At 39.7% G+C, this 26,680-nt stretch overlaps 1 protein-coding gene across 14 annotated transcripts in view; it reads right to left on the bottom strand.

The window, feature by feature from the left end:
- SEMA4D (semaphorin 4D) overlaps window positions 1-26,680 on the bottom strand; it is a 100,065-nt gene that overhangs the window by 32,026 nt on the left and 41,359 nt on the right. For all 14 annotated transcript variants that reach the window (XR_011678863.1, XR_011678864.1, XR_011678862.1 and 11 more), the window contains exons 2-5: window positions 13,049-13,111; window positions 4,729-5,115; window positions 2,360-2,505; window positions 1,128-1,190 (exon numbers count right to left, since the gene is read on the bottom strand). Coding sequence is in view for 11 of the 14 variants with exons in the window: in XM_071424751.1 (XP_071280852.1) it covers window positions 1,128-1,190; window positions 2,360-2,505; window positions 4,729-4,822 (303 nt within the window). In the remaining 3 variants the exon portion in view is untranslated. The remainder of the gene's footprint in view (window positions 1-1,127; window positions 1,191-2,359; window positions 2,506-4,728; window positions 5,116-13,048; window positions 13,112-26,680) is intronic.

The raw sequence follows: 26,680 nt of genomic DNA, 5'->3' as shown, positions 1-26,680 counted from the left end.
CATTTTCATCATGGTTGAGTATTGGTATTATTAATACCAACCACAACTGATCCATAAAATACAAGTATTCTCTGATCCTATTCTGCAGAGGTAGACAAGAAGGAAACACACCTTAAATATCTGTCATACCTCATGTTCAAATAATGTACTGAGGGTCATCAGTGGTCAGTCAAGGAAAAGAAGCAGCAAGTCAAAGGGAGACAGCCCACTCCCATCCCGATGAACCACACGAACACAGGATAACTATCAGCCCTGGACACAGCGTTTGGGGGTTTTTAAGAGCGCGAACTAAACAGGCTGCACGTTCAAGGATCACATCCCTCCAAGTGCAGAATAGATCTGCTTTTTGTATTCAGAGGACTTACAGACTTCTACTTTAAAACCTGTATTAAAGGCCTGACCATCAGTCTTTCCCAGCAAATCCTTGCTTTACTGCATCATTAAATGAAGTGGTGTTACACAAACAGAATGGTACGTTCACATAAAGTCAACTACCCCAAGCAAACAGGCGAGAGAGGCAAGACAAGCAGGCCAGCCTGTGCCCTGGCATTCATAAGGAATCAGTGGTTCCCAGAAGCACCAGGGGATCCTGCCAAGCTGACAGGAGGTCTGGCTGCTCGGGTGCCCTCTGAGCTGTCTGAGTCACACCACAAGTGGAACACCTGCCAAGCAACACAAAATACGCATACACAAAGCTAGCAAAGAAATAAACTGGCCTAATAAAAACCCCTATGTGCCCTAAAGCAAAGCACACAAAATTAATCATTCACTCAGTAAAATCAAATGCTGTGAAGGAATTATTGCAATAACAAAACACAACAGTTGCTACCAATTACTTCAGTGACAGTAATACTATTTTATCATCTTAATGAAAAAACATTAACATTAAGCATACATTAGGGTGTGTTCAGATTTTCAAACATTCAAATAATATTCAACAAGAAAAGTAATGAACTAAAAAAAAGACTAAGCATGCTGAAATTTCTAACACTCAAGTTAATTTAAAAAATTTAGGTGATGGTTTTGAAATTTTAATTTCAAACAGTTGCAGACTTTCTTCTTTCAATGTCATTCCTCTTGAAGGGAAGCGTGCAAGATCTTTCTCCAATTTCAATAAAAGTACATACCTGTTCTGATTTGCCCTTAACTGCACATTTAGTCCTTTTATCTTCTGTGACCTTCCAGTGTAACTAAGTCAAAAAACATGCAACAAAAAAGCACATTGTACTTTAAGTCAATGCAAGGTCTGAAAGTCTTGCAGTAACACACACAAGAAAAGGCAACCCCATCTAGAGGAAATGCAAGACATTTTGCAAGTAGCATTCAGAAATGGTTCAAAACCATTTTTTCCCAGGGAGGTGACATTTTCAAATCCATGTGCCTTAATCAGAACTAAACTACCATCTTCCAGGTTCATAATGATGATTCCCCACAAATGGCTAATGAACTTTTCATTAGCATATGCATTAGGGAAATGCAGCTGTAACTGACTTAAGTATTTTTTCAATTTGAAGTACTTCTCTATTTCATTAACACTGGAATAAAAAACACTTGGGGGAAAGGAATCAAAGAAAATTTACTGGACTAATTTGCATTATACTGAGTACAACTTTACAATTATGTTGTATATGCTGGTGAAAGTGCCCACCACCCATGAACATGTTCTTCGGATTAAAAATCATATAAGCAACTTCTAAAGCACCCCAGGTGATAGTCCATGCTGTACCTCTACATGTCAGCCTGTGTTGCTGACGGGATGAAAAGCAGGAGCCTGGGAAGGACCTGGAAGCAATATAACAGTAGCAGACTTCTGCCTGGCCTAATTTACTTTGAGAAACCAGCACAAACATATTCAAAATACTTCTCTGAGTGAGCTGATCAGACCTGTCTGCACCACCACTTGCTGTGCAGACACACCTAAACACCAAACAGAAGATGAGATTGAAAGGACAGGGCCTTCTTTTGCAGCACATTCTGCAGCCTGCTCTGAGTAAGCCCAAGATTTGCCTGTTTCAGATTACTTTTTGACTCAGATTAACAGAAAATGGCCCACTCCAGATATTAAGAAAACATGTAAGAACTACCACTGTGGGTGATACCCACAGTTCCTCTCATCCATCCTTCTCCCAAGAAGAAAATACCCAAGGAGATCTCCAATTACTTGTTGATATCCAGCTTCTCCTTTCTTACTCTTTTTTAGTCTGTAAAATCTTCCAGAAATAATACTGGAGTAGAACATATAGAGCAATTTCTCTTTTAGGCACCTATTTGTCTAAAATGCAATGCTACAGGTATCAGAAAATTAAGTCAAATTTGGAGCACCATTTTTACCTGGAGGAGAATGTATTAAAAGGCATACCTCGTGCTGCTTCTCAGCAATATTCACCGCGTTTAAGGCAAAGATCACTTCCCTGGCTCCTACATATAGAACGTTTTTGTCTTCACTTAACAGCAAGGTTGAATAGTTTGACACTTTTGAGTCATTAAAATGTATTAGCTGGACCTCTGTTGAAATGGAAAAAAAATAGCACCTCATGAACAAACAATCACCTAGGGTCAACCTCATGAGTAATTTTTTCTAAGTTGTCTAAACAGCTGTTGGAAAACTTGAAAACAACAAAGGTTAATTCAGACAACCCATGTAAAAGACAAGGGACCCCTCAGAAGCTTGATTCAGCAGAAACAGCAGCTTCCACCAACATAAAATCACTCATCCCGACTTTCTCATTCAATTTCAAATGCTCAAATATTTCCTTTTGTGGTGATCCCTGTAACTCACTTCTTCATTTTTTTTCCTACTTGCTTTTTCTAAACTTGTATTTTCCACATCCACTATCAGATTGTTCCTCACCTTCTCCTTTCCATATACCAATCTACTGTGGAAAATCAGGCCAGTCACCACATCCCTTTGCAACCATCCTGAACAAATCCAACAAAATATCCTGCACCTTAAGACAACTCTTCAGCATACTGATTAACAGAAGGAAGACACAGAAGCAAATAACAAACCATTTGCAGCTGACTGTGAAGTGAAAACAGAGATTAAATACACAACATACACACAAAATAACAGCATGAGGGAAAAATCAAGATGAATAGAAATAAGACAAGAAAAAGAGGGAGATATGAGAGAAAAGGCAGTGGAATGAGGAAGTGTGTAGAATGGACCAGAATGGCTTGAAGAAAGATGACACAAACTGAGTAATACAAAAGGGTATTTTTTCTGAATGTACAACTGTAATGTAAGAATGACTGAAAGCTTTGTACATGAAGACACAAGATTAATTAAGCATTAATTATTGATTTAATGATACAGATGAAAATAATGTACTATTACTTCCAATTGTAATACTCCAGAAACATTAATTTTAAACTAGATTCTCAAGCATGTGATTTTGAAATCTTTTACTTGGCAGGAAAATTTTCCCAAAATGGATGAACTGGTGGTTAATGCAACTCTGCTGAAATAAGTTCCCTCTCCTATTCAAAGCAGGTTTCCAACATTTAAATGCAACAATCTTCAGCAGACAGAGAAAGAAATAGCAGGAATTAAAATAAACTCCTTTATTTTGACTAATTTGGATGTGAGTCGGCAGCACCTTACTATACCATTAAATAGCAACTTGTCAAATTTTAAATACAAGATAGAAGCATCAAGGAGTCTAAGCAGAAACTGCAAGCCTTGTGTAGGCCACCCTTTCTGAAAGGCTGTGTCAGCAACTCACAAATTGCTATACTAACCATCAAGAAAAACAGTCATCCCATAATCTCCTTATTCCTACTACATTCTTAATCTCCATCTATCTTTTCCTACAGAATGTCTGCTCAGAATTTAACATCCTTATTTAAGATTGCTTCATTATACAGCCAATGTATTTGTTTGAGTTTGTTCAGTTTTTGTAGACTTGGTAATCAATTGCTGCTTACTTACATTAAAGAAGGACCAAGAGACAAAATCTCTTAAAGTATCTATGCCACATAGGTAATGGGGGATTAGGAGCAGAAAAAAGGGGAAAATATATTCATATATTCACAAATAACTACTTACAGGCTTTGCTCTGAAGTTCTTTTCCGACTCAGGCTAAATTATTAAACCAAAAGCTAGGGATCCCCTGATTTCTATTACTTCTCTTTGCACTTATATTTGCAGACTTCTTATTACTGTATTGGGAGATTACAAATACATGCTGCAATTTCAAATGCAAGAAAAGCATTGTTCTGTGAAAGATTTTCATATTGAGACACCATAAAATGCTGTTGAAAGAGGGCCAAATGCTGATTTTTCCTTTGTCTGTTGATTTATTTAATGCTCAAGACAGCTTGGTGTCAAAACAGATTATTAGCCACAGAGGTGCATTTTGCTAATGTATTCCGACTCCAGGTAAAAATAATTTGTTTGAAATAAAATACACCTACTGGGGTTTTCTCTTGAAACAAGTTTCAGTTGCAATATCCTTCAGCTGAGAAAGCCAAATTTGGAATTCCTCCTCTGTTTCAAAAGCTGTTTTCAAAGCTGCTTGAAGGAACCAAAATCAGTTAACCCCAGTGCCTGAATGACTTTTGAATATTCTGATCCAACGAATTTCATAAGGTTAGCAAAGTAGCAACACCTGACCAATTCAGCAAGTTAGCTGAAAGAACCTAACACCTCAGGGAGCTTCAAATCCCACAGAAACCCTGAGGATGTGGCAATGTCCCATGTTACAATATTTAAATTTCTGCTCTTACCTTTGTGTTCCCAAGTGATCCTTGGCACTGGGCCAAATGCTATTGCCACTTCTAGCAACAAACCCCAAACAGCATAAAAAGCACACAGAGCCATCTTCAGTGCTCTTCAGGGTTCACTGGATAACTGCAGCAGGTAGCGTTTCTTTGGCAGATGAAATGGAGACCCCAGGGAGTATTAGAGACCAGGCATTTCAGCTCTTGAGAGCAACACAACAAGGGAGGCTGGAACAACTGTACAAGTACGTGCTTTTCAGCAGATCACTTCAAGAGAACGCACATTTTCCAGGATGCTGCATACAGAGACTGCCCACATGCTCCACAGGCTGCAGAGCTGCTGAGAAGTGTGATTAAGTGCATTCTTCTGTTTCACCAGAGAAATAAATGATGCTGTGGAGAGAGGAGGGAAGCAAGAAATAGAAGAGAAAGCAAACTAAATACTGCCAAAAATAGCACTGATGTTGCAGTATTTCTACAGCTGTCTGCATATCTTAATTTGGACACAAAATATATTAATTGGTGAAGCTCATTTTCTTAAAAACAAGACACACATTACATGGCAAATGGCAATAATTGAAAGCAATCATTTCAAACTAGAATTTCAAGTGTAAATACTTTGAATTGTCAATTATGCTTAATGCACAAAACTTGATTCTAGTCTATTCTTTCAACAGTGTGTCAAAGAAAATCCCACCTCTCTAACAAACAATAAACAAAGATAACAAAAACCACTAGTACTCCAGAGCAAAGAACATGAGAAGTAAAGCATTAATACTAAGAATGGTTACACAATCTGCTGTACCTCCTATACTTGGGATCTTACAGAAGTCTTTTTTTAGTGAAGTTTCCTATAATGCCACTAACTCACTCAAGGTGTGTGGTGTGCAAGGGGTAAAAACACAGCTACGGAAATGAAGAGCCAATGCACTCCATACAAAAATTAAGAGAAAAAACACTTCAGCAGTGAAAACCATGAAAGTCACTGCGTCTTCAAGTCAACTATTACTCTCAGACCATGAAAGGCCTGTCCTAATAAACAAAACTGTTCACTGCTTTCTACATCATCTTCCAGAAGTCTCCACTCCTTCTGTCTTCCTAGAACCATTCCTAGGTGAAGACTCCAGATGCAGTGAGTGCATTCATAAATTACTTGATCATAAATTACTTGAACAGGTTTTGAGGCCTGTACACTTGGGGTGGTGATGAAAAAAAACATGCTGTCCTTTGCAGCACAGCACAAGATGCTAGATTTTCACCGTGCCACCACTGCCTGAGACACCGAGGTGACTCTAGTAAAAGACACTACAATACAAGACAACTGTAATACCTAGAGGTTATCCAGCAGGAGGGCAAGTGAAGGTGTATTGATTTTGCATGGCCTGGTTTTGGTAGCAGGTGGGCTTCATGAGTGGTTCATGGAAGAATCTGCTAGAAGCTTCCACCACATCCAGTAGAGCCAACCTGTGGCAGCTTCAAAGAAAGAAGGGCTGTTGGCCAAGGCTGGCCCAATTACAAATGGTGGTAATGCCTCCGTGATGACATACTTAAGAAGAAATCAAAACACAGTTGGTAGAACAGTTTTAGTGGTGAGCAGAAAAGAGCAGAGTGAGAACATGTGAGAGGAACAGCCCTGCAGACACCAAGGTCAGTGAAGAAGGGGTAGGAAGTGCTCCAGGCACCAGAGCTCGGATTCCCCTGCAGCCCCTGGTGCAGCCCATGGTGAAGCAGCTGTGCCCCTGCAGCCCATGGAGGTCTACAGGGATGCTGGGATCCACCCACAGAGGAGGAGCCCCAGGCTGGAGCAGGTGGATGCTATAGGAAGCTGTGACCCCGTGAGAGAACTGTGGAGAGAGGGGCTCTGCTCCCCTGCTGCAGCAGCCTCTCCTTGAAGAACTGCACCCCCTGGAAGAGTGCCCCACGCTGCAGCAGTTTTGGGAGGACTGTGTGTCCATGGGAGGGACTCACATGGCAGCGGGTCACAGAGAGCTGCTGCTCTTGAGAGGGACTCACATCAGAGAAGTTCATGGAGAACTGTCTCCCGTGGGAGGGACCCCACGGTGCAGCTGAGGAATGGCTCCTCCTCCTGAGCAGCAGGATAAACCATGGCTGATGAATTTACCATAATCCCTATTCCCTGTCCTCTTGTACCACTGGGGTAAGGAGGTAGAGCTTGGGAAGGAGAGAGGGGTGTCGTGGAAGTTGTTTTTAAGGGCTTTTTTTACTTCTCATTTACTTCTCATTCTACTCCTAATTATGTTAGTAATGTTTTCAATTCTTATCTCTAATTAGAGCCCGCTTCACCCATGATGACACTAGATGAGAAATCTCTACCAGTCCTTATCTCTACCCATGAACCCTTAAATTTTCTCTCCCCTGTCCAGCTGCTCAGGAGAGTGAGTGAGCAGCAGAGTGAGAGACTGGCATCCAGCCAGCGTCAGCCCAGGACAGAAGGTTACAAAATCCTTAGTAACATTGAAAAGGAAGGGACCAGTACCTGAAAAACACAGAGGTAAAAGACTAGGGGAAAGCTGAGCAAGAACATCTCTAAGCACAAGCAAGATTCCTCTGGGAGGACCTGGGTTTAAGCAGGAAAAGGCAAGGAATCTCTAATAAGCGCAGCCAGTGGATCTTAAGTAAACTGGCCAAGTAGAAGATGGACAACTGCATTCTAAGTGTTTATACCTGCTTTAATAAATGATCACAGGCAAGATTAAAAGATTTAGAAATCTCATTTATTTCTATAAATATCTTCTCTACTAAGAAAAAGATCCACACAAGACTGTAACTTGCTCAGGCTGAACCTGTAACTTCATTTTTTTTCTAGTTTTTTTTGCTCTTGGTAAGCACTTTGGATTAAATCTAACTGTTTGTAGCAGGTCGTATTAATCGTTTTGGGTTTTAATAATGTTTTCAGGTAAGCTTACTAGGCTTTTTTGTGTGTCTTTCATCCTTCCTGTTTATCATCATATATAAGCAATTCCAGGTTTTGCTCTCCAATACATTAAAAAGTGCCCACTCATCTGAGTTACAAGGCATGACATATTCTGAGGCAAGCAAACAACTTTACAGGTGAGTGTTTAAAAAGGGAACAATAGTTCAATTATTGAGTTCCAGGCAGTTTAGCTATTTTATTTTAAGAGAAACGTAAGGAGGAAAACAGCAGTTTGAACACAGCTAATCTTTTGCTTAATGCTACCTTTTGTTACTGAAAAGACTGCATGTAAAAATCAATTCCCTGTTAACTGTTGATTTTATTTTGTAATTTTTAAATTTATTTTTTATTTATTTTTAAAGATAAAGCCAGGACACCTTAATGCTATCAGTTATGTACAATACAATACAGCAGAGACAACTCCAGAGAAGACTCCTGAAGTCCTGTAAATTTTTTGGACTTTCAAATAGAATTAGCAAATATAAGCCCTAGTAAAGTAAAATCCTGAGTTTTCTATAGTCACATAACATTTCTAGTCCAGCTTGCCTACCTCAGTAAATGCAAAATGACAATGTGAAGCTTGAAACAAATTACATTATCTTTTGAAGGAAACAAAGGGTCTGGCTGGATCCTTTAATGCCTGCTTTGCTGTGTAGACTAAGAATTGCTTCGGATATAGAAAATGGAAATCTGTGATTTCATTTCAATTGTACAGGATTGCAAGAAAGGTCCTTTTTCACATTAATAAATTTGACTTGTCAGACATTACTTGATCTAGGGCAAAATTTTGCATGTTACAAAATTACTATGGTGAGCACTACCCGCCCAATTGTGCAAGACCTACTTTGTTCTTACTTCTGTAACTTAAATAGAGATGAAAATGCACTCAGAACCTTGTCCTTTAATTTAGCCTTCAATTTAGTTACTCTCCTCTGCCCCTCCCTTCCCTGTGCTGAAAATCATCTGGAGTAAGTCCTTCACTGACATCCACTGAGAGGCCATTCATCATCTAATATGAACCTCTTTTTACATAACACAAGTCATACAAGAAAGAAAAGTTAAAAAAAAATAAAATTAAAAGGCCTAGACAATGGCCTCATTTCCAGATTAACTCGGTTCCATCAGTGTTCACTAGCTTTGATTAGATCTGAGTGCTTTGAATTTCTGAAAAGTTAGGTCTCCTAATACTTTGAGCATTAGTCCCAAAAAAATAAGCCACAATTGGCTTGGAAACAAGTACACTGAAGAAGTAAAGGAGAAAGAAACCTGAAATATTTGGCTACATAATTAAATTCTGATTAAAATGACCACAGGTCTACTTTTCTGTAGAACTGTTAAAAATTTTCTGAGGTAAATTATCAGTAAATCCGTAATTTAGGGACTCTGATGTTAATTTTGCATCAGCAATGTAATGTGTAATGATGAAATGGAGCAAAACGAGTTTTCTGTGATGCTTGTACTTATGGTGACTAAAAACAGGGCAACTGCAGAAGCAATCAACGCAGCTCCTGTCAGTTTGGCAGATCACAGCTGGAAGCTCAAAGCTGTGAACATTCCCCTTGACATGTAAAATTGTAATGCATGGAAAGAGAAATAGGTAGAAACAACCTTCTGCTCTCTTGAAGTATAGAAATTCAAAGCTGTTAGAAAAATTTCAGGCTGCTTAACTGCTAGTAAGGAATACTAGCACAAGTTTTGAAACCAGGGAGTTGCAGTGGCATATACTGACTGTTACGAAGATCAGAAACCATCTGTCTCTCACATCACCTGTGTCACTGGGCATCAAAGAAGCAGCGCTTTAGTCCACCTTCTGGAAAAATGCAAAATGCTAGTCATGCAGTGTGAGAAGCTGGAGAACCAGTCATGGGAAGGAGACAGAGATCCTTCTCATCCTCCAGGACACAGAGGCAAAGTACACACAAAGCAGTACTTGTGAACACAAAATTTCATCTTTCAGAGATGTCAATTCCACAACCCTTGCCAGTACCCAGTTTTTTTTCAATAAGTAATGCAACCCAGAGGCAAGTGTCTCCTTCCCCAATCAGCATGGTACAGCTGGATCCAAATGTGTATCATATATTAGCAAATACCACACAAGTTAGCACGATTCTGGAATTTCAAAGCTAGAAAATGGCCAATTTTGCAACACTTGTTTTGAAATATTTTTTCTTCTGATAAACACTTAGTTGCATTGTGCAACTTCTCAGTTTGGCTCAGTATTGCATAAACTGCTAAGTGGATCTAGTTTTACTTTTATATGAAGGTTAAAACCAGGAGAATTTATTAACACACTAGAAACAGCATAATAGCTGGGACTCTTGTGATTCCCAAGAAATGATCATTACCATCACAGAGGATCCACCAAAGGCGTACTAGCCGTTCTGGCCTAATTCCATCACTCTCTTCATGATTCCCCAGCCATACTAAGTGCCTCTATGATTTTCCACCCTTTTTGTATTGCACTTTATTCTCCTCCACAGGGTTCTCTCTCCCTGCAATCCTTCATCCACTCTGTACTTACTCTCCCATGCTATCACCCACTTTTCTTCCCCAACACAAGCAATGCATAGCTCCATGACCACAGGTGATGTCAGCACTCCCAGTGAGGCTGACACTCACAAAAGACCACCTTCCTTAAAGGAAGGCCCTTTAAAGTACGTACTTACCTACCTCTCTATAAAATCACTGTCACATCACTCATTGTCCAGGGACAGCAGAATGAGGGCCTCAGAGTAAAGAACAACTAATTGCAAGACACCCTTCCTTCCCACTGCCAGGAGTGAAACAACCATGCCATGGCAGGTTTGCCAGGCAGCCTACCCCACAACTTTTAGATAATTAAAAAAAAAAGAAGAAAACAAACAACAAAAAACCCGAAAACATTTGCAAAACTTGCAAGGAGTAACTTGTAAGTTACTATGATGAGGGATATGAGGCTCAATATGTGGAGACAGGGAAATTTATGAGTGAATTGCTTCCACTAGCAGAAAAGGGTGAGTTAAAGTATTCAGCTGTCAGACAGCATAAATTCCAAGTTCTCCCTAAATAACTTTCTTTTGAAGCTTTAACAGAATACAAGCCTGCTTTAACATTTATTGATGCCTATTTTAGAACAGATTCTAAGGCTCCATACTTGAAAAACAAACCAGAGAAATCCAACAAAGAGATTTTGCTTAAACCTGTTTTTTCTTTCTCCATTTTGTTTCCAAAACTGAAAGGAAAAGTTAGCAATATTTGTATTTTAGGTAATTTTAATTACACAGTGAGTCTTGGGACTCTAGCTGCTCAGAGTGACCCCGAGATATGTTAGAAAGTCTCTTTTCCCAGCCTGGCAGTAAAAGAAGGAGTCAGAACTCTTCATTTCTCGGTCTCAAGGATGTTTATTGTATCTTATCTATAAAATTTTTTTCTCCTGTCCTGCTGAGGTCCTCTCAGCCAAACAGTCAGAGGCACTGTGTCTACCCCCTCAGAGGTAGTGTTATCTTTTTATACTAAAAACTACATGTATAATACTTACAATTACTTTGCAATACCTATCATCTATCTCAGACAGTGAGCTTCTACTCTAAACCAATCTAAAAGTGCCAACATCACAGCAGAAGATGGAGGCCAAGAAGAAGAAGAAACGCTGGACACACCCAGATTCCTCCATCTTGCCCCCTGAACCCCCATGCTAAAAACCCCAAAAAATCTATTTTTCCACCCTGTGATAAATTCACTAGCATTCTACTTAAACTTTTGTGGCTCATAATTCTTCATATAAGGTTGGTAATTGTTTTTTCCAAGGGCTAAATCAAAGCCACAGGGGTCTTGGGCTCTGTGCCAAGGTCTCTCAGCCCCCTGGGCAGGGGCTCGAGTCCTCCAGGGCAGCCAGAGGAGTTTCCTGGGTTCCAACAAGTGAGAAGTGCACAAATTACTTTTGACAGCCGAGTTTTATTTACATTGTTTGTGAATTTCAGACCATAGTTTTCGAAGAAAGGGTGCTTTAGTTCTCACCCTTTTACAAGCCTCAAGCACAGTGCCATTTTTATACAGTCTCATGAAAAACATCATTATTTACAATCTTTTTATTATAAAATACATATGGATTCATCTTCTCCTGAGGTAAGGTACAGCCTCAAACTAGCAGACCAGTAGCCCTTTATGATTAACATACATGTAGGGCATGGGATTATTTGACTTTTGAACTGAAACCAAAATACTTTGTAGTTGCTAGATGATTACAAATTAGATGAATATTCCTAAGACAATTTGGTGTGGTCTTTATCTCTACCACAAAGCCTGCTGGAGGATGTGCACTAGTGGTAAAATATAAATGCTGAGGAAAGAAATTCCCAGTTCTAGGCCACAAATCAGTATTTTCTGTTTCTGCATGGTAAATATGTCATCAAGCAGTCCTCAGGAAACTAATGCTTGTGCTTAAAAAAGAGAATTTATCTTCAGAGGGACACTGCTAGAGATCCATTACTTTTTCTAAACTCACATTCCTGTTCTTTCACTACTACGTTCTTTTTCTGTGGGCAAAGATTACAGGAAGATAAAGTATTACAGGAAAAAAAAGTGACAAGACAGATTAAAATTCTTATTTCTAAGGTTATTGTGGATAGATCTCTAGGAATAGGATCCAACTTCAAAGAGCAACAAGAAAGAGCTAACTTGGATGCTGAGTTATCCCAAACACAGAATTCAAGAGCTGCCCTGGGCATGTTCTAAGACCCTTTTCTGCCTGATTGGGTACTCCCAAATATTAAACCTGGGTTGTGACAGTGACAGTGTTGCAGTTAAAACCAAGCAAGATATAAAGTTCCTGAAGTTCATCTTCTCCCACTACTTAAACATACTGTCACAATCAAAAATATTGCTGAGTTTCTTTCTCATTTTTTCTTGGGCTCATAGGGCTGAATGAATAATTTGAAGTTATTTGAAGATGCCTCTTGGCAACTAATGGCACATGTGAAAGTACCTGCATGTCTAAATTAACAGGTATGTGTGCCTTAAAAAAAACTGTGCTAGGTGTCCAGCAACACTTCAGAGTCAAACATCTCCAAAAACAAGCCCAGTACCCCTTAATACATACAAAACACAACACAGGAAGGTGCAACCACGAAAATGACTTTTTAGTGGTAACAGGTAAAAACAGAGTATGGTCCTGAGTGAAAGAATTCCTTTCCTGAGAAGTTTCCTAAGTATTTTGGTCTTGAAGCGAAGGATTGTAATAAATCAAACTTATAATCCAATCCTGATTTATATTTCTCAGTATGCACTAAGTCCCCATTATTCTTAAAGCACATTTATTTGCTTTGCTAACAAGGACACCTGTAACGGAGTCAGCATGAATCCAACAGAGCCCCCCTTGCTGTGGGGATGTACCTCTGGTTTCAATGTACATACCTGCCACCCTTCGGAGCCTCCTGCACACTCCAGAGCTGGGAAGCCGTCAGAAAAACGTCCTTTCTGAAAAGAGGTAAGAAACAGGCTTTGACATCAGTACCACATAATCCTCAAGGGCAAGTTCTCATACGGGAATCATAACAAATCCTCCCTTAAAAGTTTGGCTTTTATTTTCCAGATTTCCAGGGTAGAGCATTCCTGACAAAAACCAGAACTGGTACATTTGCATCCAATGAGCCAAGATCCTAACGTTGCACTCAACACGAAAAAAATATTAAGCAGACCTGACAAAAAGCAAACACATCAGCCCTTTTAAAACTCAATTTGTTTGTCCTATCCCAAGCTGGCTGATATCTACCCAGCACAAAATTATTCAGTACTTGCACTGCAGTAGCAATCACTGATATTGGTAAGAGTCTGGGACCCCTCACATGCTGGTAACGGGATATACTAGAGAGAGGTAAGACACCAGCCAGCCCCACAAACAACTACCTTTACTAAATTCATATAAAGCAGTTCCAACACTTTCCTCCATTATTAAAGAACTGCATTATGCACCAGCTTAGGAAAGTGGCTCTGGATATTGACAATGAAACCCAGCATGTTCATATTTATTTTGCTGTAATCACAGATCAAGAGTGGGCCACTCTGAAACAATCACAACTTAACAAAGCATTTATCCCAAGACTCTTCTACATTACATGCTTCCAATATGCAGACTCATAATACTGTTACATCAGACTGTATTTAGCATATGTATTTCCTAATCTTCATCAAAGCACTTTTAGAAGGCTGAGCCATGTGAAGGCATAGTGTTTTTTAAATGCAGGTCACCTGACGGTCTGGAGCAGATTTCACTATAGTCAACAGTAAAGGGGTTCCCAAAGATGCAAGTGCTAAGATGGTACACCTGACATAAAATCTCCACTGCACTTCTGAAGGCTTCATTCTTGTCCCACAAGATTATAATGACTCAGAAAACGGAAGCCTCAAAATAAACAGGCTAGAGACAACTACAAGAAGCAGCTCAATACTGCAGGTCTGTCTGTAAGTGTGAGCCTATACAAGGTCTTTTCTAGAGATCTTCAACAGTGCATGTTTTGTGGCTACCAGTATAGTAGAAGGCATCAAACAGCTACATCAAGCACACTTTTGCTTACAAAACAGTATTTTCAGTGTCTTTTGGGTTATATAAAGAGGGCAGGGTAGTCTAATTCTCCCCACAATCATTTTTGAACAAGATAAACCACAAAAATCCAGTACACCCATCCATGTTATTACCAATGGGCTACTTTTCACAAACAGTAGCAGAATGTAACTGACTTACTTTTGATGTAAAAAAAAAAACCATCCACCTTTCATTCTGTTGAAAACAAACTAGAGCAGGCAAGCTGTAAATCATCTGATCAGTTATGAAGCTCTCCACTAATCAACTTACACCAGATCACCTCTATGGCTTTACCTTCTCAGTATTGAAGTGAATAGGTAAAATTTACAAAAAATTCCTGCTTGCCACAAGAGGCTATCAATCAACACAGCCACTATTGCTACTGGAGTTTTCAGATCCAAGTACGCCTCCCTACAGCTTATGCTCCCAGAGCAAACTATAATAATCTATTTTAGCTTCAGGTACCTTAAGGGAAAAAAAAAAAATTCTCTTTTGCCTCTCTTGAGAAAGAGCTTCCAGCAGCCTATAGCTTGTACAAGCACTTTCACCGTAACAAAGCAGTTGCATCTAAATGAATAGCTACAGTAAGTGTGAAACTCCTCTGAAAAGCCTAGAAGTAAATCAGCTGACCTGTATACTTTCCTGGCTTACTTTAAACAGCCTGACATGGAGGTTTTCAAGTCTCGGCAAATAGCTCCAGGTTTTTGAACTATGATGTGAGGTCACTGGGTACTGAAAGACAGGTGGCAGGTGGCTGGAGGTCAGGCCACCTCTCAAACAGCCTCCGGATCTCCATGGAGATGGAAAGAGGCAGATGAGCTGCTAGGACTTCCAAGCTGTGGCACCTCAGCTCAGGAACTCTGCTCCAAACGCAGTCTATCCCTCCTCCTCAGTGTGGTCCTTGGGAAGGGGCCAGTAACCACCAGTGTTTCCGGCAGAGAAGCCCACAGGCATGGGGCTGGGTGTGGGGGTGGCTGGGCTAAGGTGAAGGGTGGTTTGAAAGTAGGGGCTCATTCTCTCATTCTCCTTTGGTCACAGTGCCACTGCCTACCTGTCAAGACACCACCTGTAGCCATGCTACACACAAGAAACTACTCCCAGCTTGCTAGAAGCTATGACATAATTAAGCCCTTTAATCCAACTAGAACTTGAGCATGAAATTAAACATCTATGCGAGCACTGCAGGTTGGCAGACATCCTTCAGGTGCTCTTGTTTGACCCAAACCTCACAGGTGATCCTTTACAGGAGGTACTGCAGAAGATCCTTAAAACTTATGCCCTGTCAGGTTTTAAGAGTACTTAAGTCTAAACTTATGGGGAAAAAAACCCTCTAAACTGTTTCTTCTGGCAATGATTACTTAAGCTTGGGGAGAAAAATTACACCATGAATAGCTCATTATTTTGACAACTGTGACTTAAGTCTTCAAAGATTAAAGAAAACACCTACTGGATTACAAATGAAAGACAGCCTGGAATACATTATGTAGAATAAAGGGATAGTCACCTTAACGAAATTTTTCATGAAAGATCCACAATCCTTCATATATGTGTGTTTGCATACACTTTATTTATTTGAAGGGCTCCTAATCTGTCAAATTCCAAACCACATTAATGTATTACAAGGCACTTCTGGCTGTCGCATCCTACTTGCATTAAAAAAAAAAATTAAAAATCCGAAGAACAACTACGATGTTCTACTTTTCCCCCCGTACATCAATAACAATCCAGATCAGGAGCATTTCTTTCATTTTCTATTCAAGCACATGCATGCTGTAACCAGGTCCTTGTGATTCTAAATGAAGAGAAGAAAAAAGAAACTCAAGAAAACTAGCTTATGAACAAATTTCTTTACTTGGAAGTCTCTTTGGGAGGCCATAGGGGCAAATTTTAAGTTTGGTAACATTTCTTGTGCTACAGCACTATACACTGACCTTACTGAAATATCATTTCCAGATAAATACCCTGATAATCTAGAGCTATATTTGCTACCTCTATTTCAAGTCAAGCCACAACCTATGCATACTGGCTTTCTCAGAAAAACTATTTTAAAAGCTTCTATGGAAGCCACAATAAAGCCAATATACAGCTATGAGTAAGACTGCAGACAGCTGCTCACAGACTGTGTCTGTGACTAAGAACTTTCCTGTTAATGCTGTGTGTGGTTTTACAGTTTTGAATTACATGAAAAGGTAGGCTAGACAACAAACTTCAAGAACAGCGCATATTACCATCACTATATTTAAATAATTGATCTGAAACACTAAAATAACTGCTGCTGACACAGCCCCCACCCCATTCTGGATGGGGCTGGTGATTATACCTGCACCACCTGTGCAAGGTGAAAAACCAAGTAACAATTTAGAGAGCAAAGCTCAAACTTTTTTTCCCCTTTCCTGCCTGCAAAGTCTACTTTTCATAAAAAATATCTTAATTTCACAGACCCATTTCCTTGCCTATCAACACCGGTCTACTTTTACTAAACATTATAGGAAAAATAAGTACATGAGCTTTAACCTGAAGCAGAGGCCCATGCTAAACTTTGTTCTGAAACAATGAGTGAAAAAAGCCCTGTTAGATCTCAAAAAGACATCTCCATCTCACCCAAACTCTGCTGGGATGCTCAGTTTTAATTCCTGTCACCTCGGCACTCCTCAGATCTCATAAGCATCTTCAAAAATGCCAAGAAAAATATAGAGACTAAACTGGTGGCAGAGAGCTACAAATGCCTTCTGTATCCCAATGACAAAATAAGAACATCAAGGCTAGGCAGCTACAGCCATGGTGAGAGTTTCTCTATTTTGAAGGATATTGAGAGAATCTGTTGTTAAGCAACTTAACTTCCACAAAACTGAATAGGAGCTTTCATGATAGTATCTATGCATCCCAACCCTTCTTCAGAAAAGGATATGAGAGAGTTTCACAATTTCAGCTTTCTTCCAGTTACAATACCATACAAATATCAACATAAGAGGATTTTAATAAAAAAAACATGGTAGTGGTTTAATAGAAAACATGGTAGTGGTTCTGAACCAAATTCCATTAAAGGCAGAGAACACCAACACAACTGTGTGAGTCCAACAGCCACAGCGCAGGAGAGAAAAAACAAGGAGAGACAAATGCATAAAGAGAGGAATGAGTACCAGCACTTTTGCTTGAGATTATTCTTTTTAAGGCACCACTTCAGGGATATGTAAAATCTTTATGTATTCACACAGCCTTTGCTTAGGAAAGAAAAAAATTCAGAAGGAACACTACAATATTCTGGTCAATACGAAAACAGTCTTTGGAGAGCAGAGATCACTGTGACCACCTCCACAATCAACAATTTTTCTGCTTTGAAAAGATCAATATAAAGGAGACAGTTACTACTCCTCCTGTCATAAAATCCCATGTAATCCATGTCTCTTTCTCCTTCTATCAGAAAAGGAGCAATCCTGGCAATTATTTGCTGGTTAAAAAAACTAAACAAAAGCCTAAGTTCTGCCCACATTTTTCATTATTGCTCTTTTATGAGATGTTTTCTAAGGTCCCTAAAGGAAAATCAAGAGCTAAAAAACCCCCAAAGAGCCACAAAAACACGTGTCTTACCTAAAAGACTATCGGTTGCCAATTACAGGGAAACATCTTCTAATATTAATAAGAGAAGTTACTTATTTCTATATTCATTCTGACAACATGCCAATCCAGGAAAGCTAAAACTAAGATCAACATGCTGTATTATACGACTTGCTTTCTTAAGAGCTTAGATCACATAAGCAATTAAATTTTGTCACTTTTGGAGAACTTTTGTTCCTTTAAAACTATGTAATACTACAGTATTTCCTGGTTTCACTTTTCTGGGTTGTTTACATAAACTGCATTATGTTGACAGGTGATAGTTTGAATATGTTTAAGAGTTATCTGAACATAGATTAAGAAACACCTATATTTGACAGTGTTTCATATTTAGTATTTTTCAATGCTGTCTTGGTATTTTTCTCTCTTGCCTTGAGAAATACCTGGCCCCCTCCCCCACCAAAAAAAACCAACAAACCACCCAAAAAACATTCCCCCCTCCAAAAAAAAAAAAAAAAAAACACAAGGAAAAGACATGAAGAATCTTTCACATTCTTTAGAAATTACCATTTTACCATCTTGATAGTGCAGAAAAACCCAGTTCAGTATCAGATTCTAGTTTTTCAGGCTTTCAAGCCAGTTTTTAACAAAATATGCCAGATACTGACAGGTTCCAGATTCTGAAGTTTCTTGACTCTCAGAAGAGGCAAATACAACAACTACCTTTTCCACACAGCCGCAGTTTTCACTACCAAAACATCTCTGGGCTAGTTTGCCCACTGAGAACAATCAACTTGTTTGGCTGTACATATTCCTACACACTGTCAACACCCTGCACTGCTCAGGGACAGTATGCAAAACCAGCCTTAAACTACCCTTAAAAGTACATTCAAAACACTGCCTTCCTTTTTCTTTTCTTTTTAATTCCCTAAAGTTATTTGGCATTCTTGCATGTGCAACAGAAGGAAAAAGAGGAGCAATTTTCACCTCAACACGTAAACTTACAAACCAGTACTTCTTCAACTGCACAGCAAAAGATTCTGCACCCTAAAGAGAAGCCTTGGAAGAGGTTACCTGCTGTCCGTCCTGAGAAAGAGCTTCTGTGCTGGAAGAAACAGGCAACTTCAGTTCAAGGAGCCAGAGTCAGCTTCCTGGTTTTGTAAGACCTAGCACAGCCGCCCTGAGGGAGTTGCACAAGGTTGCTGAAGTAGGGAATTTGAAGCAAGTTATTCAAAACAGTGGAGAAGTAATGAAAACAGAACTTAACTGTCTTTGGCTATATAAAAATCAGAAACTGAACCTTGCAGCGGTATCTACTATTAAAAAGAATCCCAATTAAAATTCACAGGTGGAATGCGCCCATTTTTTGTAAAGCCAAAACAAAACTGTTTGTGTCCAAAAAAACCTTAAAAAGCTAAAAAAGGGGATTTCCTCAAGTATTCTAAATTATGCAAGGACACCTCTGACTTATGAACAGGTAACATTTTTTCTAGTTCTGAGTATCTTTATCTCACTATAATGCACCACACCTGCTTTATCACACATGCCACTTTGAAACTATCTTCCTCTCATGCTCAATTGTACAAATCATAATGAGAATCACTAGAATTGGTTAGGACAACACTTCACAGCATGACAAAAACATGCCCATTCAATACAGCAAGACAACCAGAATGGACCACAAGAAGTTCATACATTCTTTAATCCACCTGTACCACATTCCCAGTTACATTTGAGAAGAAGAACTACACCAACAAAATGCCAAACAGCTCTGTGATAATAATTCTGAGTTCTCGGTTTTGGATGCAGTGAGGGCATGGAAGCATCACCACTCCCAAGTGCTTTACCTGTCCCTCCACAGAGCTGCTTCTACTGCCAACCACACAAATCCAGCTTTGCATTTGACATGAATCACACTGCCTGAACAGTAAAATCCATTTTTTTTCCTCCATCTGGCATTACACATGTTGAAGGTGGTGCAGTAAAGCCCTCTTTTTTTTTTTCCTCAATTAATTGTATTTCTATGGCAGTTAGCTGAAGAGTCACCATAAAATGCTGTCAATTCTCTTTCCAGCACTCCAAGCTAAAGCCAGTGCCTCCATGCATATGCTGTTTGTTTGGGAAGCTGCTTTTTCAGCAGCAAGTTTCACCACTTGGGTTTCTGTAAGGCTTACACAGAACTTCAATTCCTTTTTTCATGTCACCCACTCATGCGATAAAGTCATATAGGCCATCTTCTCAAAGCAAACACAGTTTTGGCTTCTAAAATTATTTCCACTGAAAACCTGATACAAAAATAAAGAATTAACAACAACAATATACTATAAAACTGGTAATTTCCCTCAGGTCTGCTTACCCTTGCATTAATGAAAATAAACAGAAACATCTTATTTTTGCTTTCCATACCCATTCTTTGGTACCTGACTTTCAGACAACAAATGTGAAGCTCTATTTTCAGATACCACAGCAACAGCATAAAGAAGCAATGCAGTTTTTCAAGTTTCATTGCACTGACACAAGTAGAGTCTGACATTCTCAGCCCTCACACCTGGTCTACCACCAGGTAACAATTTTTTTCCTCTTTCTCTTGCAGTATTCCACTTGCAGGATGAGATAATTCACTCTTTTAAAACAGTACATTTAGGTCCTAGACACCAGTTGATAAATTACATGAATGTCTGAGACACTCATCATAAATTTAGCCAGGGTGAATGGCTTAAAACAAATCCCCTGGGTCCCCTGGGCTGGGAAAAACAAGCAAGATAACTTCTCTTCCTCCTTACAGCTGCAAGGCATCCAAGCCTACCTACTTAAGCCATCCTGCCTCTGGCTGCTTCTGCGTCTCTGCTCTCCATCCATAGCTCCCCATCCAGACCTACACCAGTGTGCAACTGATCAGGGAGGTCAACTGATCAACTTCCACAAGCTAAAAATCTGCTTTGGGGAGGGGCTGGATCACGGGAGTTTAAATCCAAGCATAGCGTCCCTTTCAGCAGCCATGCTAGCTTGTGGCAGACTGAAATACAAGTGCAACACTATGGGAGACATAAGTCTGTGCCTTCCTTGGGCAAGGGGAAAAAAATGGGAGTGCCAAGTGCTCACTCCAAGTCCTCCTTACCTCATCTCAGGGCCAAAATAAGAAAAAGTGAGGAAGAGATGAGACATCTTGGTCCATGAAAGAAAACCCTGAAGGTCTGAGGGCTGTGTATGACTAGGCCTGTGACGGACATAATGCAGCTCTCCCCTCTAATGTTGTATAGCACCCACCAGGTACAGAGCTTCCTGCAGGACTGCCTGCTGAAAAAGATGTTGAAAAGAACAGAAGTCCACCCAAGGGTAACACTTCCCCAAGAGTAAACACTGCTCTTCTGCTGCAACATCATTATGAAAACAACTTACTTTATTCTGCCAGTGAATAAAGCTGCCAATGAAGCAGATACATTTCCTTCTCATCACTTTAAACCCTTGCCACAAGCGTGTTACCATTACATTTGCTAGCATATTCAAGAAATTCCACTGTCCCTAAGGACTGGCAAAGATCACATCCCATGGAACAACCACATGTCCCAGCCAACCTCACTCAAAATATGACACATGAGCTCTAGGGTCAAAATTCAGAATTCACCACACACTCCAAGGGTCATTTTAAATAGCTGAGATCATCTCCAACAGCAAAATGCAACTCATGTTTTCTTACCAAGCAAGAAATACAGTAAAACAGCCTCGAAATTTAAGAAATCATCATCTCACTCTAACAGATATAGCTAACGCAAACAGCTTCAGTGGCAAGCATTTTAAAGGGTTTGGGATTTTGCTGTGTTTAAGATTTGGCTACGTCAGAAATGAACTATCCTTTTTTACTGTGTTAAAAACTCTACATCAACCCCCTCAATTTTTATGCTGAAAAGTAACAGAACCATACTTCTGAAATACACTGCTAGCGCTTTCCACCGACAGCACAGACATGGATTTTACAAATCATCCTTAGATTATTTTACCATAGCACACTAATAACCTTTGCTGTTTTTTAAACTATGTAAGCCAGGGATCCTGCACTCTTCTGTAAGATATACAAAGAAATTATAGACACCAGCAAATACAAAAATGTTTGCACAGAACAGAACTTGTTAAACATAAGCAGAACCCAGTCAGTAACAACTCAGCAATGACTGACTCAGGAGTTTGGAAAAAAAAATCCAAAACCTTCTGACACAAATGCAGTGATGAATCATTTGCTGTTGCATCTATTCTATGAGGTTATACAGCATTGATCGTAACTGTTCCTGCCTCAATACAACCCTTGTGCTGATATTAATAATGCAAAGGTCGTTTTGACCTTTACCTAGTAACGGGGTATCAGTTTGTGCCCGTATTACTCCTTTCCGTACATCCAAAAACGCAGGTGCAGATCTTTCAGTGCAAGCGCTTCAGGTTTCACATCAAATTATGTGTGAGCATGTCAGGAACAGGATTAATAGAAGCTTTGCTTGCAGAACATTCTCATGAGCATTACTGGGATTTTAACTCCTGCAAAGCCTAAAATGAGCTTTTTCTTATGCCAAATGAAATGCTGCAGAGAGTCATTATAACACTCGATGATTAACTTCGAAAACCTTGTTTGCACTATCATTATGGATGTTTTAAGAGGAAAGATAGGAGATATGCACACCACAGAGGTTCTGCCTCAACCTTTGTTGATAAAACAGATAATTACTACAAGTTTCTAGCCGTTGAAAGCTAAATTTGAGGGTTTTTAGTATTACAGAAAAGCAGAACTGGAAAATTACACAAAGGCATTAGAGGCAAGATGAGATTTATGTGCTTCCTACAAGGTTTAGGGCTCAACAAAGAAACAAAGCTTTCCTTGGCAATGCTGACCTCCAAATGCCACAGCAACCACCATTCATGTCTTATCTCAAACCAGAGATTCCCACCCCAAAACACTTACAGCTTTCACATTTCAAATGTCAGAGTTGAAAAATTAGGTTAAGCTGAGCCAAATGCAAAAGTTAATCCCAAACAAGAGAGATATGTCAGAGAATTCAGTGGCAATTAATGTCACTTGTGAACCAGATTCTGCAGAGGCGTTCAAGCCATTAGCTGCTTCCCTGTATCCCTTTATAATTTTCTGTGGCCGTCAGACACTGGTGACATGTTACCCGAAAACATGCAAAGAAGAACATCCTTAAGACTTCTATATTCCCTTTCCTTGGTGCACAACCCAGAACAAGTGGAGACAGGACTCAAGAGGACACCTTCACTGTCTATATTCCAAACGTCATTCTATGCCACAAAACACCCTTCTCTTCTAAAGTGCACTCAATAAAGCAAAAAACTAACGAAAGCCCCCATATAGCCTATAAAATAAATAGGCCCTTTCTACAAAGGAAAACAAATATCATCCTTCTACATTAATTCAAATCAATTAAACTTTAAAGGTTAAAGTTCTTTGTGGATGTATCAATTTTCTAAATTTAAATTTCAATTGCAATTGAGCTTATTTGCTAAAAATCTGGTCATTTGTTTTGAATTTTTGTTTGAAAAAGGCAGACTTAATACAGTAAACAAATTAATGACTCTTACTAAAGCATTATATTCCTTCTCACTCTCCCTTGACACTTTCCCCAATTTTCTGTAATTGGAATATTAAACTATTGAAAGAGTTTATAATAAAAAAAACCCCAAAACAATGTTCCATTATTAAAATGTGAACCCAGCAATGTTATTTATTTGTGGAGCAGCTTCTGATACACAGTTTTCTTTCTGGCAAATTTTTATCTAGACTTCTTTGAATCCAGAAATTTTATAATTTTTTTTAGAAACTGAAAACCACTAATTTTCAAGTCTCCTATAGGATGTGTAGACTTGCACTGAGAATTTAAATCTACTAACAATCAGCTTGCTTTTCTTAAGTAGCTTTTGCAGATCTATTAGAAGTCATCCAAGGTAACCATGACTATACACACTACAAACTGAAATCAGTACTCCAGATTAACATCCTCATATTAGCTGCTTTGCTACCGCTCCTCTACAATTTAAGACAGAATGACAGATCTCATTATTTTTGTTGCTAAGAATCTTGTCTCCTGCTGGACTGTTTGCTAGCAAGCTTCATTGAAGCTTCCTGATTCTTACAGGCTGCAGACATATTTCTGCTTGGCAAAACACTGTCTTTAACAACAGATTTGTTGTTCAGTGACACATGAGAAACTGCACTACAGTTTGCATGCAACGGTCTAAGTTGCTCACCAGCAAGGTCAGCCAACTGCACACCTTAAGCACAACACAAGCTGCTCCTTATTGATTACAAAACCTCCCTGACTGCTCCCTGAGAAAGTCTAAAACTAGTAGTCACTCTGCAGAAAAAATATAGGTACCATAGCATCTATGCTCAAACAGCTTCTCTATCTTTCTAACACAATGGGCATTAAGCACTTCATCATTAGCTCTTTTGAGCCACGGCACTTCAGAAGTATCTGAGTAAGTTAAAGTTTTTGAAATCTAACATGCTCTGAAAGACTGGTGGCATATCCAATACTTTAGTGACAGAAAATGGTGATGCAATTTCACAACAGTTGACCCCTCCCTCAAGAATGCAAGCAAAACACTTGTCATGCTGTGTTGCCTTAGGTGATGTAAATGGCATTACTCCTCAGCAGGTGTTAACATTTGAAAGTACTGCTCAAAATGAACCTTCACCAAGGCAATGACAAACTTATGACAAGCTAAAGAATTAGGTCTACTTCATATATGTTTCAGCAGTGATATAAAAGTTTCATCTTGCTGACATTTACCTAAGTCCAAATTACTCATGATACACAGGGAACCAAAGATGCATCTCCCACTGCTTCTCAGACTATGAAAACTGGTTGCTTCATTCTACCTACTATAGGATTTTTTGCAAGATTTCCTACAGGAGTCCTTCCTTCACAGGACACTTCCTGAGAATACATGTCCTGAAAACAATCTGGTCAGGTCCTGACCAAGATGAGCTGCTGACTAGCAATTGCTCAGACCAGTCCATGGGCGATGAGTCTTTTTTCATCCAAGGCTCAGAACTTGTCTATAGGATCTATCTTCCCTCGAGTGCTCTGGTACATTTTCCAGCTCTCAGAGACATGCACTATGCTCAAGCTTCTCTGATACATGATAGTGCAGTTGCCAGTTCCATGTCTGAGAGAAAGAGTGCAAGAGCCTGGGATCAATTCCTTCACCTCTGAAGGACAAGGTAACTGCAAAAACAGAAGGTGACCGTGCCTGGGAAAACAGCTACTGAGCAGAGCACTCTACCAGCTCTTGTGGCACACAGAGGCTGCTGGTGAAAGCCTTGCTCAGGAAACCTACTGAAATGTCACAATGGACTCAATCAAAGCCTCTTCTTGGTAGGGCACTTGAACAACAGCTTAAAAAAGCAAAATTTTACTAATCAGTAAGACTTGAAGACTTCAGCAACTCCCAAAGAAAGAAGGTGAGAAGCCTACCTAGTGAGGATTTTCATGTGGCTTGTGGAAGTTACAACTTCAGCAATTCAGTGAAAGATTGCACTACTTTCAGCTTACACATCTTAATGCTTATGTCACTTGCCAAATAGTTCTCTCCGACTAAGCCACTTCATAAGGCTTCAGGGGAAAAACAGATAAAAAACAAATAATGTTTAATAAACATTATTTATCTGTCCCTTTAACAGTCTGAGGAGCTGGTAGCATAGCTTGCTTGTGAGCACCTCCCATCACTTTCCATCCTCCTCTGTGAAGAGCTCCCAGCCACTCACCACACTCCTTCACAGTTACCTTGACACCTACCAGAGCTACCTCATTCTAGCAGCCACTGCTTTGCCACCACAGGACTCTTCCAACTGCACAGAACGGTCCACGTTGGCTTCAGGGGTAGTACAACCACACTTTCAGTATTTATACACAAGCTTAGAAAACACCCATCAGCTGAGACAATCTCATGCATATGAATGCAGACAGATATGAAAAAGTGCCTACTCTCTCAGGAGCACTCTATGTGGTCTTCTAGCAGCCATACCCTGTGCCCTAAATAAACCCCTCTCCATGAGCTGGTGCTAAGCGAGAGGTGCGAGGGCTAGCAAAGACCCCATGCCAGACCCTCTACTCTCTTCCATGCTGCCAGAAGAGGCACGGGTTAGGGGGACTTCTCTCTCAAATTGCTATGCAGGGTCCTATTTCATAGTTTTGACTCCAGGATGACTGATAAATTTTCAGACCAACAAGCATCAAGAAGCACTCTCTCAGACAGCAAAGCACACAGCCTGTTCTTGGGATGTCAACAGCAGAGATGCATGATTTCAAGGAATAAATGTGCCATCATTTGGATTGCCTCACTGAGACTTAACCTAGAGCTGAATGGTATTTTTCAGGTGAAATGTTCATCCAATAGAAGTCTGTAGTCCTCCAATCCTTGCCTTCTCATCTTGAAATTGAGACAAATAAGATTACAAGTGATCTGTTAAAGCAGATAAAGCAAACACTTCAGTGTGTTACTGCAGCACACTGAAAGACTTAACAAAAACAAGAACTGTTTCTCAAAGGAAGAGGTCTTCACAGCAGCAAAGCTCTGGAGGAACATGGAGCTGTTTCTGCTGTTAGCTTGCCAAATTTAAACAGAAAACAGCAAATAATAATGCTTAGAGGATATAGAATATTATCAAATCCCATTTCAGTAATGTCAATTGCTTGTAGTCCTAAAGATTAAACTCTATTGGATTAGAAAGGATGACATGTCACCTTCAGAAGCCTGTCTGTGACAATGATATCCATAAGACTGCAGAAGGCTGATCAGCAGCAGAAGGATAAGGCAAGTCTACAGACCTGGAAGTCAACTTACTAGTCCACTCTGCAAATAATATTACAGGCAGGCCAGGGCTTACACAGCATTCACACTTA

The sequence above is a fragment of the Agelaius tricolor genome, unplaced genomic scaffold (assembly GCF_023055355.1).
Source record: "Agelaius tricolor isolate 1412-34295 unplaced genomic scaffold, bAgeTri1.0.p SCAF_4, whole genome shotgun sequence".
Lineage (NCBI taxonomy): Eukaryota > Metazoa > Chordata > Aves > Passeriformes > Icteridae > Agelaius > Agelaius tricolor.
Note: the sequence above shows the minus strand (reverse complement) of the source record. Positions and strands in the feature narration are given on the sequence as shown.